The sequence below is a fragment of the Petaurus breviceps genome, unplaced genomic scaffold, assembly GCF_028583685.1.
Source record: "Petaurus breviceps papuanus isolate PSGF00001 unplaced genomic scaffold, PetGlider_PUasm1.0 558, whole genome shotgun sequence".
Lineage (NCBI taxonomy): Eukaryota > Metazoa > Chordata > Mammalia > Diprotodontia > Petauridae > Petaurus > Petaurus breviceps.
Window position 1 is genome coordinate 2,279,366 of NW_027186376.1, and position 14,203 is coordinate 2,293,568.

The 14,203-nt window shown below is 37.3% G+C and overlaps 2 protein-coding genes across 4 annotated transcripts in view; one reads left to right on the forward strand and one right to left on the reverse strand.

The window, feature by feature from the left end:
* Window positions 1–14,203, forward strand: part of SLC2A13 (solute carrier family 2 member 13) — a 215,003-nt gene that overhangs the window by 197,235 nt on the left and 3,565 nt on the right. The gene's annotated exons all lie outside the window — the stretch shown is intronic.
* Window positions 13,460–14,203, reverse strand: part of REDIC1 (regulator of DNA class I crossover intermediates 1) — a 38,013-nt gene continuing 37,269 nt past the window's right edge. For all 3 annotated transcript variants that reach the window (XM_069102898.1, XM_069102897.1, XM_069102899.1), the window contains exon 7: window positions 13,460–13,910. In XM_069102898.1, the coding sequence (XP_068958999.1) occupies window positions 13,830–13,910 (81 nt within the window). In that variant the 3' untranslated portion in view covers window positions 13,460–13,829. The remainder of the gene's footprint in view (window positions 13,911–14,203) is intronic.

The window sequence follows — 14,203 nt, forward strand, 5'->3', positions numbered from 1 at the left end:
GCATTCCTGGTATAAATCCCACTTAGTCATAAAGTATAATCTTTCTAATATAGTGTTGTAAACATTTAGCTAGTATTTTACTTAGAATCTTTGCATCCGTATGCATTAATGATATTGGTTTATCATTTTCTTTCTCTGTTTTTACTCTTCCTGGTTTAGGTATCAGTACCATATTTGTTAAATAAAAATAGTTTGCTTATTTTTTCTTTTATTCAAAATTATTTAATATTGGAATTAGTTGATCTTTAAATGTTTGATAGAATTTTGATAGAATAGAAGCTCATTTAGGGCCTGTTCAATTCCTTTTTATAAAATAGATTTATTGATATTCTATTTATTCTTCTGATAATATAGGCAATTTATATATTTGTAAATATTCATCCATTTCACTTAAATTGTTAAATTTGTTAGCATATACTGGGCAAAATAACTTCTTATCATTTCTTTAATTTCTTCACTAATGGTATATCATCTCTTTTCATTTTCATTATTATGGTTTGGTTTTCTCTTTTTAAAAATCAAATTAACCAATGGTTTATATATTTTATTGCTTTTTTTTTTTCATAAAACCAACTTCTAGTTTTATTTATTAACTCAATAGTTTTTTTAGACCTACCTTTAATTTTTAGGATTTCCAGTTTAGTGTTTAATTAGGGAATTTTAGTTTGTGTTCTTTTTGTAGTTTTTTTTTAAATTTCATACCCAATCCATTGGTCTGCTTTTTATTTTATTTATGTAAGCATTTTAGAGATATAAAATTTCTTTTTATCACTGCTTTTGCTGTATCCAATAGATTTTGATATAGTATCTCATAACTGTCATTCTCTTCAATGAAATCATTGTTTCTGTGAACCATTCTTAAACCCACTCATTCCTTAAGATTAGGTTGTTTAATCTCCAATTAGTTCTTAATCTATGTTTCCTTGGTTCCTTATTAAAAATAATTTTTATTGTATTATAATATGAATAGGATATATTTAATTTTTCTGCTTTTAATTATGAAATTTTATGCCCTAATATGTGGTCAGTCTTTGTAAAGGTATCATGAACCATTGAGAAAAAGGTGTATTCCTGTCTATTTCCTTTTGATTCTCTCCATATATCTATTTTATCTAGCTTATCTAAAATTCTATTCACTTCCTTGACTTCTTATTTGTTTTTTGGTTAGATTTATCTAGTTCTTAGAGGGAAAGATTCAAGTCCTCTACTATTATAGTACTGTCACCTATCTCCACCTGCAATTCATTAACTTAAAAAAATTAGATGCTATAGTATTTGGTGAATATAGGTTCAGTATTGACATTGCTTTCTTGTCTATGATACCTTTTATTAAAATGTAATTACCCTGGTTATCTTTTAAAATTAAATATACTTTGGCCTTAACTTTGTCTTATATCATAATTGCTAACCCTGCCCTTTTTTGCATCAGCTGAAGAATAATAAATTCTACTTCAACCCTCCATTTTAACCCTGTGTGTATCTCTCATTATTAACTTGTAGGCAACATTGTTGGATTCTGATTTTAAATCCATTCTGCTATCTATTTCCATTTTATGGATGACTTCATCCCACTGACATTCAAAGTTATAATCAATATTTGTGAATTTCCCTCCATCTTATTTTTACTCACTGTTGTCCTTCTCATCCTCTTTTTACCCTATCCCAATTTATCCTCTCCCCCTACCCTCCTATTCCTTATTCTACCGACCCTTATAAGAGCCCCTCCCTTATACTCTCCCCTAGTTTCCTAAATATTAATCTACACACCCTTCCTCCACCCCTCTATAAGTCCAGAAGACTTCTACAACTTTCAAGACGTATACATTTTTTCTTCTTCAACCCAGATCCAATGAGAGTAAGGTTCCGTCACTACCAGCCTTCTATCCCCATTTGCTTCCTCTGTATCAGTTCTTCCTTTTAAGCCCCATTTTATGAGATAATTGCTTATTTTTACCTTTTCCTACCCAATTTTGTTGTCTTACAATCATTCCATCATATACAACTCAGCCTTAATATTTCTTTTAAACTATCCAAGTAATGATGACAATTTTAAGAATACTGATGATATTTTCATATATAAGAAGTAAACAGTTTGATCTTAATCACACCCTTTTAATCAGCCTTTAAGGTTTTCCTTATATTTCTTCTGGATTGTTTACACTGAATTTTCCATTGGGTTCTGGTCTTTTTATCACACATACCTGAAAGTCTTCAGTTCATCAAATCACCATCTTTGTCCATTTTCCCAAAAGACTTTTAAGTTTAATCTGCATTATTAACATTTTCTCTAACATCTTATTGTGTCAATCAACAAAATAATAAATCAAGACCTGATTTATAATATTTACCAATTTCTACAGTGTCCGGTGGTCACACGGAAAATTTAAGAATCACCACTTGAAAGCCACTTCAAGCTTTATCTAGTTCTAACCTCTCCACTGACCCTCGTCTCAAATCTCCAACTGCCTATTGGTTATCTTTAACTAGATATTCTATTTTAAACTCAACATATCCCAGACTGAGCTTATCATGTTTTCCCTCAAATTCTCCAATATTGCTGTCAAGGGAACCACCAAGCATACTTCCAGTTCCCCAGCTGAAAACTTAGGTTTCATCCTTGAAACCTCACTCTTACTGCCACCCCATATGAAATCTGTTGCCAATGCCTATGGCTACCTTAGTATCATCTACAACATACACTCCCCTTCTCCCCTAGTAACATTGCTACCACCCTGGTGCAAGCCCATATCACCACCTACTTGGATTAATGCAATTAAGTAATTAATGTGGTATCCCTGCCACAAATCTCTTCCCACTCCAGTCCATCCTCAACTCACCTATCAAAATGATCTTCCTAAAGCCCAAGTCTGACTAGGGCACTTCCTATCCTAAAGGATAATACCTCAATAAACTTAAGTAGCAGGGCAGAGCCAAGATGGTAGAGTAAAGGAAGGGACTGGCCTGAGCTCTCCTCCAAAACCCTCCAAATACCTTAAAGATCACTCTAAAACAATTCTAGAGCAACAGAACCCACAGAAAAAAAAGTGAAGCAAATTTTTAGCCCAAAACAACTTACAAGACCGGCAGAAAGGTCTGTTGCACCGGGATGGAAGAAGTGTATAGTTTGGTGCAGACTGGACTCCAGGAAGCCCAGAGCAGGACTTGAGGTGACTGAATTGCTGATGACTGTGGCAGTCTCTAGGCCTCTTGGACCACAGACACCAGGGACAACTTAGGTCATCAAGAAAGGTCCGTCATACCAGGTGGGAGTGGAGCACAGTTCAGCACAGGCTCCGCCAGCACAGCCTGCCCCAAGTAGGCCAGCAGCAGACCTTGGCAGTGACTGAATCAGCAGCTGCAGTGGCAGCAGCTGATTCTGGGGCTCCCAGCCCACCTACTGCAAAGGGGTTGAACAACCGGTCAGAAGGAGATTATGGTGGTCTCTCTGCTAGCACTGAGGAAGGACTCTGTTGCTTTGCCTACACTCAGATCTGGGTGGCAGTCCCAGATTGAGGAGGGAAACTAGTGTAGCAGGACTTGTGGAGGCAGTAGATGGGGTCTCTCCTCACAGTTCCAGGGCAGAAAAAGAGTGCTTGTGGTGACTCACAGACAAGAGCACAAGGCCAGGAGAGTAGAAAACACCTGTCCTCAGATCATACCACCTTGGAAGAACTGAAAGCATATAGATCCCTAGAAATATCTCTGAAAACAGCTGCACAAAACCTCTGAAGCTTGGGACAGTGTGCCCTCCACCCTGGAAGCCTAGTTTAACAAACAATTAAAAATCAAGTAATAGGCTGGGAATAGGAGCAAACAATGGAAAAACCTCTTGACTGTAGAAAGTTATTATGGTGACAAGGAAGATCAAAACACATACTCAGAAGAAGACAACAAAATAAAAGTTCCTACATCCAAAGCCTTAAAAAAATGAATTGGTTTCAGTCCAAGGAAGAGCTCAAAAAGTATTCTGAAAATCCAGCAAGAGAGATAGAGGCAAAATTGGGAAAAGGAATAAGAGAGATGCAAGAAAATCATGAGAAAAGATCCAACAGCTTAGTGAAGGAAACACACACACACACACACACACACACAAAATACTGAAGAAAATAACACCTTTATCCCTGGTTTAGTCATGAACTTTTCTCATAGTTGCAAAAATATTCCCTTCTTTTTCCAATTTGGTTACAATATTATAACACTATAATGATATCTAAGTCTGATACCAATTTATAGCTTATGTTGGTATATGGTGTGAGGTATGTTGAACTCTGATTTCTGCCAGACTGCTTGCAAGTTTTTCAAGTAGTTTTTGTCAAATAGAGTCCTTGACGCAACAAGTTTTTTTTTAAATTTACTGAATATGTAAATACTAGTCTATTCCATTTATTCTAGTACAGAATCTTTTTCATGGTTACTGCTTTGTAGAATAGTATGAGATCTGATACTGCTAATTCCATTACCTTATGTAATGGGAATGTAAATTTTAAAGATCTTCCCTGCCCCTAGGCTAAAGTGCACCTGGAGCCTGGGGTGGGAGGCTTGTTTTTCAGTAGATACTTCTTGATTGGCCAGTGAGATTGTTAAATTCTCTGAGCCAGGAGAAGGCTATATAAGCCCTGATGTGTAGCTTTGTTTTGGGGGGCTCACTTTGAGAAGTGTTCTGTGATTTGATAAGGATTCTGGGAAGCCGTTATCCGGAGCCCCCCGGCTTTGAAAAACCCAGATGTTGATTGGGTATGGATGTAATGGCTGGACAGTTTGGAAAGCTACCTACTTGATCTGTTTCTGTCTTGATAATTCTGCCTGTATACTTTGAGGTTCGGGGTGCTGACCTTTTTCCCCTGAACGAGGTAAAGGATATATGTCTGACTGATTAAAGGAAGCTTGTTAACCCATTTTGAGTTGCTTTCCTTTATCAAAGCAGATCCAAGAACCTGTGGTGGCAGCAAACCCTGAGGACGCTTGGGGTGCTTGCCGCTACACCTTAGCACTTTTATCATTATCTTCTTTGAAAAGTTTAACTTTACTTTTCCAAGCAAATTTTATTACTTTTCTAGCTTCATAAAGTAATATTTTTATAGCTGAACATGACAATGAATTAATTTATTCAGTCCTGATATTTTAATTTTGCTGGCCCAATCATCAGCAATTAATATGTCTCTACCTAGGCCTCCTTCTGTAAAGAGTTTTAGAATTATAGTCGTAGTTACTCTGCGTGTCTTCTTAAATCAGTAGAACAGTAAATACATATTAAGCACCTACTATGTGCCAGGCATTTTGCTAAGTGCTGCTGATACGAAAAAGGGCAAAAATGACCTCATATGCATGGTGGGTACCATATTCCTTGCCTTCTTGATGGGTGGGGGAGGAGTGGCAGGAGGGAGATAATTTGTAATTGAAAATCAATTTATTATTTAAAAAAAACCGACAAAAAAGAGGTAAAAAACCTGAAGGAGTTCACAATCTGAGAAATACAAGAAACAAATATGTACAAGCAAGTTATATAGGAAAAAAGAGGGAAGAGACTAGAATGGAGGAGTTGGGAAAGACTTCTTGTAAAAGATGGCATTGGGACTTAAAGGATATTGGGGAAGCCAGTAGGAAGACATGAAAGAGGAAGAATTTTTCAGGCATGGGGGACAGCCAGGGAAAATGTCTAGAGCTGAAAGTGAGTATCTCCTGCATGAACAGCATGGACAACAGTGTCACTGCATGAGCAGTAATTAGAAATATTGCTCTATACTTTCTTTTCTCTGTTTATTTTCTCCCATTTTAGATATCAAGGACACATTCATATCATCAAAGGATTTGTTCAATTTTTAAATCTGAGAGTGAATTATCTAAACTACCTGTTTTTTTTAATTTTGTGGGGGTGTTTTATATTTCAATATATTTATCCTTTTCATTTAGACTGACATTTTTCTTGGATACAATTGTTAGTTGTATCCAACTTTCCTTTATTTAATTTGTTCTGAATTCTTATTTCATTTTTGATGCTAGCTTTTAAAAAATTATACTGACTTATTTTTTCTTGACTTGCTCAAAAGTCAATTGCTAGTATTATCTCTCAATTCAATATTTATTTTGCTTTCCATTTTGTTAAAATATTCTTTGTTGGTTAGAATTTCTGTCTTGGTATTTCTTTTTTTTTTTTTTTTTTTTTTAGTTTGTTGCTTTTCTTTGATTGTCTATCTAATCTACTTCAATCTGTTGTATTTTTCTTGGTGAACATTTTAAATATGTAAATTTCCCTCTGATGGTTGCTTTAGCTGCATCCTAAATAATTTGTTATGTTGTCATTTTGGTAAAATTATGATTGTTTCTGTGATTTGTTCTTTGACCAAATTTTTAGGATTTTTATTTAGCCTCTAACTAATTATAATCTTTTATTTAAAGACCTTTTGTGGAATGTAATGTTACTGAATTGTGGTAAGTAGATGTATGTAAGACATAATGTATAGAGGAAATAGAAGAGTTCAGGGAAAAGATCACCAATCTGACAAAGAATAATGGGGCATTGTGTTTAATTTAATGTCTACAGGGGCTCTCTCACTGGTAAAAACAAAAGTCAATTTACTCTAATAATTTTGTAGTGAATAAGAGTTCAGATGAAGAACAGAGTCACAAAGGGACAGCAGTTAGCAAATCTTTACTACTACAAAGAAAGGAGAACAGGTGGCAATAGCAAAACCTTAATCAGTTGAGGGGGCCATTAACTGGGGACTTCAGAGGCCCAGAATCAAATTTTAGATGAAAAGTTAGTATAAGATGAATAGGAGACTTTTCTGCTGTCTATAAGATTGTGGTCAGACCAGTGAAATGAGGATAGTTTCTAAATTTCTTAATAAGATGTGATGAATCCAGGGATGCAGGGAACTTATATCATCCAGCAAGAGGTTGGAGGAGGGGAGTAATGCCCAGTCTCTAAGTTTATTGGATACAAACTGCATCCTAGAGGATGGGGGGTGAGGGCGAAGGTGTGAATCCATACCAAACTTTATTTTAACCAGTTCATAATCTGCTCCTCATTCTCAGCACCTTTCATTCAAATCCAGGTGAGTCTGAATAAATAATCTGTTGCTAAATTCATTGCAGCACACAGTAGATTGCCAACAGGATTATGATTATAGTCATGCAGAGGGTCAAAATTCAGGCAGTACTTTGGATTCACCTATCAGAAATTACTGAAGCCAGGTGATAGATCCATCTACTGCTCAAGTTTCTGTTACAGTAACTGCCCGAACTGGGCGTAGGAAGGAGTTCAGTGTCATTGGCTCCACAATGATGTACTTGGGGAAAAAAACAACAAGAGAGTCCTTGTGAAAAGCAGAAAGCAGCTTCATGGTATCTTCTGAGTCTGTTTGCATCCACCGTAAAGGTGATGGGAAGAGTGGAAGATCAAATGGAAAATCAAACAGATCAACAGGATCAGGGAAAATGAGTGTGAGTGTCATTAAGGAAGATGCGGGTCAGGATCCATGGCTCTGCTCCCCACCAGCCAACACTCTCCCTTCTATGCCCTCCTTTTCCATAAGCTTAGAGATGTACTATGTGGAAGGCAGGATTCACGATTGTCCCTTTGGTCCCTGGTCCACTATCTCCTCATAGGACCCTTTTATCACCATTTGTTGGTTTCCAACAGATTGTTCCTCTTACCTCAACTGTGGATCCCACCACTTCTGCAACCATAAGCTGCCATTTCCTGGGAGAGTATCTACATAATCCTCTTGCTGGCAGGAAGAACAACTAGCCCTTACTTTCTTGGCTTCTTCTTAGGGGTAGTGGAGGCTTCTCTGTCAGGCCCAAGCTTATATAGTATTTTATGTATCTATCTATCTATCTATCTATCTATCTATCTATCTATCTATCTATCTATCTATCTATCTATCTATCTATCTATACACATATACACACATGTACACACATACATACACACATATATGTATATATAGACACATGTAATTTTTTCTTTGGCATAAAAAATCTGCCTTATCCACCTTTTACCCTATTTGTCCCCCCCCCATCCCAAGAACAAAAGGAAAAGAAAGTCTTGTTATAAACATGTATAGTCAAGCAAAATTTTCACACTGGCTACATTAAAAAAAAATCTCATTCTGTACTAAGTCTATCATGTTTCTCTGTCAGATGATGGGTATACAGTTCTATCATTAGTCTTCTGGAATTAAGGTCAGTCATTATACCAATTGGATGCCCTAATTCTGTCAAAGTTGTTTGTCACTGTAATAGTGGTTTGTTTGTCAGCATTTTCACTGTATAAATTGTTCTCCTGGTTCCGTTCACTTCACTCAACAAGAATCTGTATAAATATTCCAAGGATTCTCTGAAACTATCACATTCACAAATTATTAATTTTTTTTTTTGCTTTTTGGAGGGCAATTGGGGTTAAGTAACTTGCCCAAGGTCACATGGCTAGGTTTTTTTTTGTGTGTGTGTTTGGTGTCTGAGGCTGGATCCAAACTCAAGTCCTCCTGACTCTGGGGCCGGCACTCTGCTATACTACTAATTCTGTGCCACCTAACCACCCCTTAAAATTAAAAAATAATTATTTATTTTTTAGTTTTCAACATTTATTTCCACAAGATTTTGAGTTACAAATTTTCTCGCCATCTCTCCCCTATTCCCCACCTCAAGAGAGCAAGCATACTGCATACCCCCCTTCTCCATTCTCTTCTCTCTTATGTCCCCCATGCCATCCCCCCGCACTTACTTTCTTGGAGGGCAAGATGGATTTCTATACCCCATTGCCTATAAATTTTATTTCCTGGTTGCATGTAAAAAACAATTTTTTGACATTTATTTTTAAAACTTTGATTTTCAAATTCTTTCCCTTCTTCTCTCCTCACCCACACCCACTGGGCAGACAAGCAATTCAATATAGGTTGTACATGTGTAGTTATGCAAAACATTTCCACAGCAGTTATATTGTGAAAGATTAACTATACCTTCCTCCATCCTATCATGCCCCCCACTTAGTCTGTTTTGTACTTTGACCCTGCCCCTTTTCAAAAGTATTTGCTTCTAACTACCTTCTCTACCAATCTGCCCCCCTTCTATTATCCCTTCTCTTATCCCCTCCCCCCTACTTTCCTGTAGGGTAAAATACCCAATTGAGGGTGTATGTTATTCCCTCATTAAGCCAAATCCAACAAGATTAAGGTTGACTCATTCCCTTTCACCTTTCTGCTCTTCCCCTCCACTGTAACAGCTTTCTCTTGTCTCTTTATATGAGATAATTTACCCTATTCTATCTCTCCCTTTCTCCTTCTCCCAATATATTCCTCATTCACCTCTTAATTTTATTTTTTAGATATCATCCCTTCATATCCAACTCATCCTGTGTCCTCTATGTATACACATACTCACAGATACACACATATAGCCTCTTATAAATAGATATATAAGTATGTATACATATTCCCTTCAATTATCCTCCTACTTAGAAAAGTTTCATGAGTTACAATTATTGTTTTTCCATGTAGACAGTTCAACTTTAATAAGTTCCTTATGATTTCTTTTTCCTGTTTGCCTTCTCATACTTCTGTTGCTTCTTCTATTTGAAAGTAAAATTTTCTATTCAGCTCTGGTCTTTTCATCAAGAATGCTTGAAAGTCCTCTATTTCATTGAATATTCACATTTTCCCCTGAAACATTATACTCAGTTTTGCTGGGTAGGTGATTCTTGGTTTTAATCCTAGCTCCTTTGACCTCTAGAATATCATATTCCAAGTCCTTCAATCTCTTAATGTAGAAGCTGCTAGATCTTGTGCTATCCTGATTTTGTTTCCACAATACTAAAATTCTTTCTTCCTGACTGCTTGAAGTATTTTCTCCTTGACCTGGGAACTCTGGAATTTTGCTATAATATTCCTAGGAGTTTCCTTTTTGAGATATTTTTCAAAAGGCAATTGATGAATTCTTTTGCCCCCTGGTTCTAGAATATCAGGGCAATTTTCCTTGATAATTTCTTGAAAGATAATGTCTAGGCTCTTTTTTTTTTATCATGGCTTTCAGATAGTCCAATGATTTTTAAATTATCTCTCCTGGATCTATTTTCCAGGTGAGTGGTTTTTCCAATGAGATATTTCACATTGCCTTCTATTTTTTCATTTCTTTGGATCTGTTTTATAGATAGTATCTTGATTTCTCATAAAGTCATTAGCTTCCATTTATTCTAGTCTAATTTTGAAGGACTTATTCTCTTAAGTGAGTTTTTGAAATTCCTTTTCCTTCTGGCAAATTCAGCTTTTTTAGGCATTCTCCTCATTGGCTTTTTGGGCCTCTTCTGCCATTTGAGTTAGTCTATTTTTTAAGGTATTATTTTCTTCAGTAGGGTGTTGACTCGTTTTTCATTATTTTCTTGCATCATTCTCATTTCTCTTCCCAATTTTTCCTCCACTTCTCTTACTTGATTTTCAAAATCCTTCTTGAGCCCCTCCATGGCCTGTAACCACATCATATTTTTCTTGGAGGCTTTTGATGCAGGAGTTTTCACTTTGTTGTCTTCTTCTGGTTCCATGTTTTGATCCTCTTTGCTCCCCAAAAAGGATTCTATGGTCTGATTGTGCTTCCTCTGTTTGCTCATCTTGCCAGCCAATTACTTGACTTTTAAGTTCTTTGCCCTGGCAGAACTCTACTTCCAGAGTGGAGAGTGCTGTGTCCCAAATTTCTAGGGTTTTGAGCAGCTGTTGTCAATTTTTTCCAGGCACCTGCCTCAGAACTGTGAGGAGGACTTTCTCTCCACATCCTTAACAAGCTCTGCCACACCAGTGCTCCTCACCCCAAGTCCACCACCCAAGACTGCGACCCATTTCCAAGCAGGGCAAAGTAAGAGAAGCCTGCCTTATTGCTAGCAGAAAGATTCCTGCAAATGCGCCCTGGACCCCCTGCCAGAAGTGGCATCAGTGGCAGCACTTGCAGGCTTCATCACCTCTGCCGCTCCAGGGTTTGGGACCAGACTGTGTTCTTCTCTCACCCAGGATCAACAGGGTTCCCCACTGACTTTTTACTTTCTCTTTGGCATTTATGGGTTGAGAAGTCTAAAAACCCCACAGCTGCCAGTGATTTACTCTCCTGAAGTCTGCTCTGGTTGGTCTGGGTACTGGTTGCAGCTGCCCCAGTCTGGGCTGTTGTGGCTGACACGGGACTGCTCTCCACTCCCAGCTCAGTGCGATGCACCCTGTTGGCCTTCCAGGTTGCCTTCAGCGGGAGTTTTGTCTCTCTGTCACTTTATGGGTTCTGTAGCTCTAAAATTTGTTCAGAGTCGTATTTTACAGATACTGGAGGTGGTTGGGGCTCAATCAAGTTCCTACTTTTACTCTGCCATCTTGGCTCCCCCTCCCACCTTCATAATTTCTTACAGCACAAGAGTATTTCATAATATATATTTAGCCAATTATGAACACCCTCTCAGATTCCCATTCTTTGCCCCCTAAAAGTAGCCATTAATATTTTTATAGATTCTTAATTAAAATTTGTTTTATTTAGGACTAATACTCCCCTTAATCTGCCCTTTTTCTAATGCCCTCCTTTCCTCTTATTTAACACAGCTGAGTGAAATATATTACTCTACTGAACTCATTTGTGTATTCTTTCCTCTTTTGACCAGTTCAGATGAAAAATCCACGTTGGCCTCTCCTCCCAATCCCCTCTTTTGTGTGTGTGTTTGTATCATATCTACTTTTTCCCTAACCTTCCTTTCTCTCCTCCCTCTACAATGTATTACTTTTCTCTTCTTTCTTTTGTTATGATCATCAATATATAACAGAACCACTCTGAGGCCTTCTGTCTAATAATGCATCTCCTATGACTTTTAAAGATAGGGTTCAGAGGGCACACACGCCTCATCTCCCATACTTCAATGTTTATCCTGGTGTCATCCCTTATAATTATATTTACCTTTTTCTGTTTCTCCTGAGTCTCATGTTTGAATTCCGACATTTTTACACGGTTTTTATCTTTGTATCACATACATATATTGTTCCAAAAAAAGATATATAGTTCCAAGGAAAATAAGAACACATATCATTTATTACTTTCTATGGGAAAAAATGGACAGTTTCACAAAAGAACTGAGTTAGGCACAAAACCAGGTAAACAACCGTGGGCAACTGAAAAACTGAGGGAGGAGTATAACCAAAATACTTCTAAAAATGTTTTTTCTCCCTGGACGCCATGCTTCTATATATGCCTTGGTTTTTTTATATTTAATTGTTGCACTTCGTTTTGGGTGGTTTTTTTTTTTTGCATTTTTGGAGGAGGGAGGGCTGGGCAATTGGGGTCAAGTGACTTGCCCAAGGTCACACAGTTAGTAAGTATTAAGTGTCTGAGGCCACATTTGAACTCGGGTCCTCCAGGCTCCAGGGTTGGTGCTCTATTCACTGTACCACCTTGCCACCCCTAGGTTGTTTTTTTTTCTATAAAATAGAAGTCAGCAATGAATGTATGTCAGATATTGGTGCTCTAATCAAGAATTAAAAAAAAATTAGGGAGCATAAAGCCAAGGTGGCAGGGGTACAGCAAGCCCCACCCCATATTCCCTAAAACACCTCCAAAGAGACAACGAGAATGCAATAGATTGAATCATGATGAGTAAATCCAGGAAAAAGTTATACAGTGAGTCGTTTTTCCAGTCCAGTTTGGCACAGGAAGACAAGTCAAAGAGGTCTGCAGACACTGGAAAAATGACTGGCTAGGAGTATAACTTGTAGACCCTGTGTACCAGGTCAAGAAGAAGTTCCAGACCCACCCTGGGTAATTATGATGGAAACAGGTGCCAAGGAGAGCTTTATTGCCTGCTACCGCGTTCCAGATCACAGATTTGTCTCTCCTAAGCACTGAGTGAGAACTGTGCGATTATTCTACATCATGTGTCACGGTGTAAGAAGCTTGGATTTCAAATCAGCAAATTACATAACTCTTCTGGGCCTTACTAAGGTGGCCTCTATTATCCCTTCTAGCTCAAGATTTATGACTCTAGGCTGCAAAGATGTATTTAGATAATAGCTCTATTGACTAGTTAACTGAGTTAACCATTCTTCCCCATATTTTGGCATCTGCAAATTGGATAAAGACAGTTTTTCAAGTGGTTCCAAATGCTTTACAGCTGCAAAGACCCATATTTTTAATACTAATATTATTTAGTTGGTGCTATCAACTTAGAAGTTTTAAAATCGCAAATAACTCACAGGGCAGGGGAAAGACATATGGCAGATAGAAATAAGTTGGAGTAGGTTACTAACAGTCAATTGTATGAGAGAAGACATTTCTTGAGGATATTTGTGACCAAAAGATAAACTCCTTTTTATATAGTGCTATATATGGTTTACAAGTCACTTTGTTCACAGTCCTGTGAGGTTAGCAATTATATTATTAACACCTACCCACTCATTCTATAGAATTAAGAAGGGGGGATTATAGAAATGACAGACCACAGGAAGAATTATTCCTGACCAAATAAAACCTCCTTTAATGTACAAAAAATCATAACTATTTTTGTGATTTCATTAATATTTTTTTCTAATTAAAAAACATTTTTCTTTAATGTTTTGAGTTCCAAATTCTATCCCTCACTCCCTCCCTCCCCTGACCCCTCCTGAAATGGTAAGCTATCAGACATAGGTGCAATTACTTAAACATTTTCCTATTAGTCATTTTGTACAAGATGACTTGAATCAAAGCAAGGAAGTGAAAAATAGCCTGCTTCAGTCTGTATTCAATCAATAGCAGTTCTTTGTCAGGAGGCAGATAGCATGCTTCATCATGAGTCCTTTGGGATCGTCTTGGATCCCTGTTGGGAAGAATGAAGTCATTCACAGGTCTTCATCTGGCAATACTGTTGCATCAGTTTGTGTCTTTTCAGGATTTTCTGAAATCATCCCTCTTGTCATACCCTAGAGCACAATAATATTCCATTATAATCATATATCCCAGCTTGTTTATTCATTCCACAATTGATGGGTATTCCTTTGATTTCCAATTCTTAGTCACCACAAAAAGAGCTGCTACAAATATTTTTGTACAAACACTTCCTTTTCCCTTTTACTGGGATGTCCTCTGAATACAGAGCTAGCAGTGGATCAAAAAGGTTTTACATAATTTTATAGCTCTTTGGGCACAGTTCCAAATTGCTCTCCAGAATGGCTGTATAAGATCACAACTCCACTAACAGTGCATGAGCATGCCA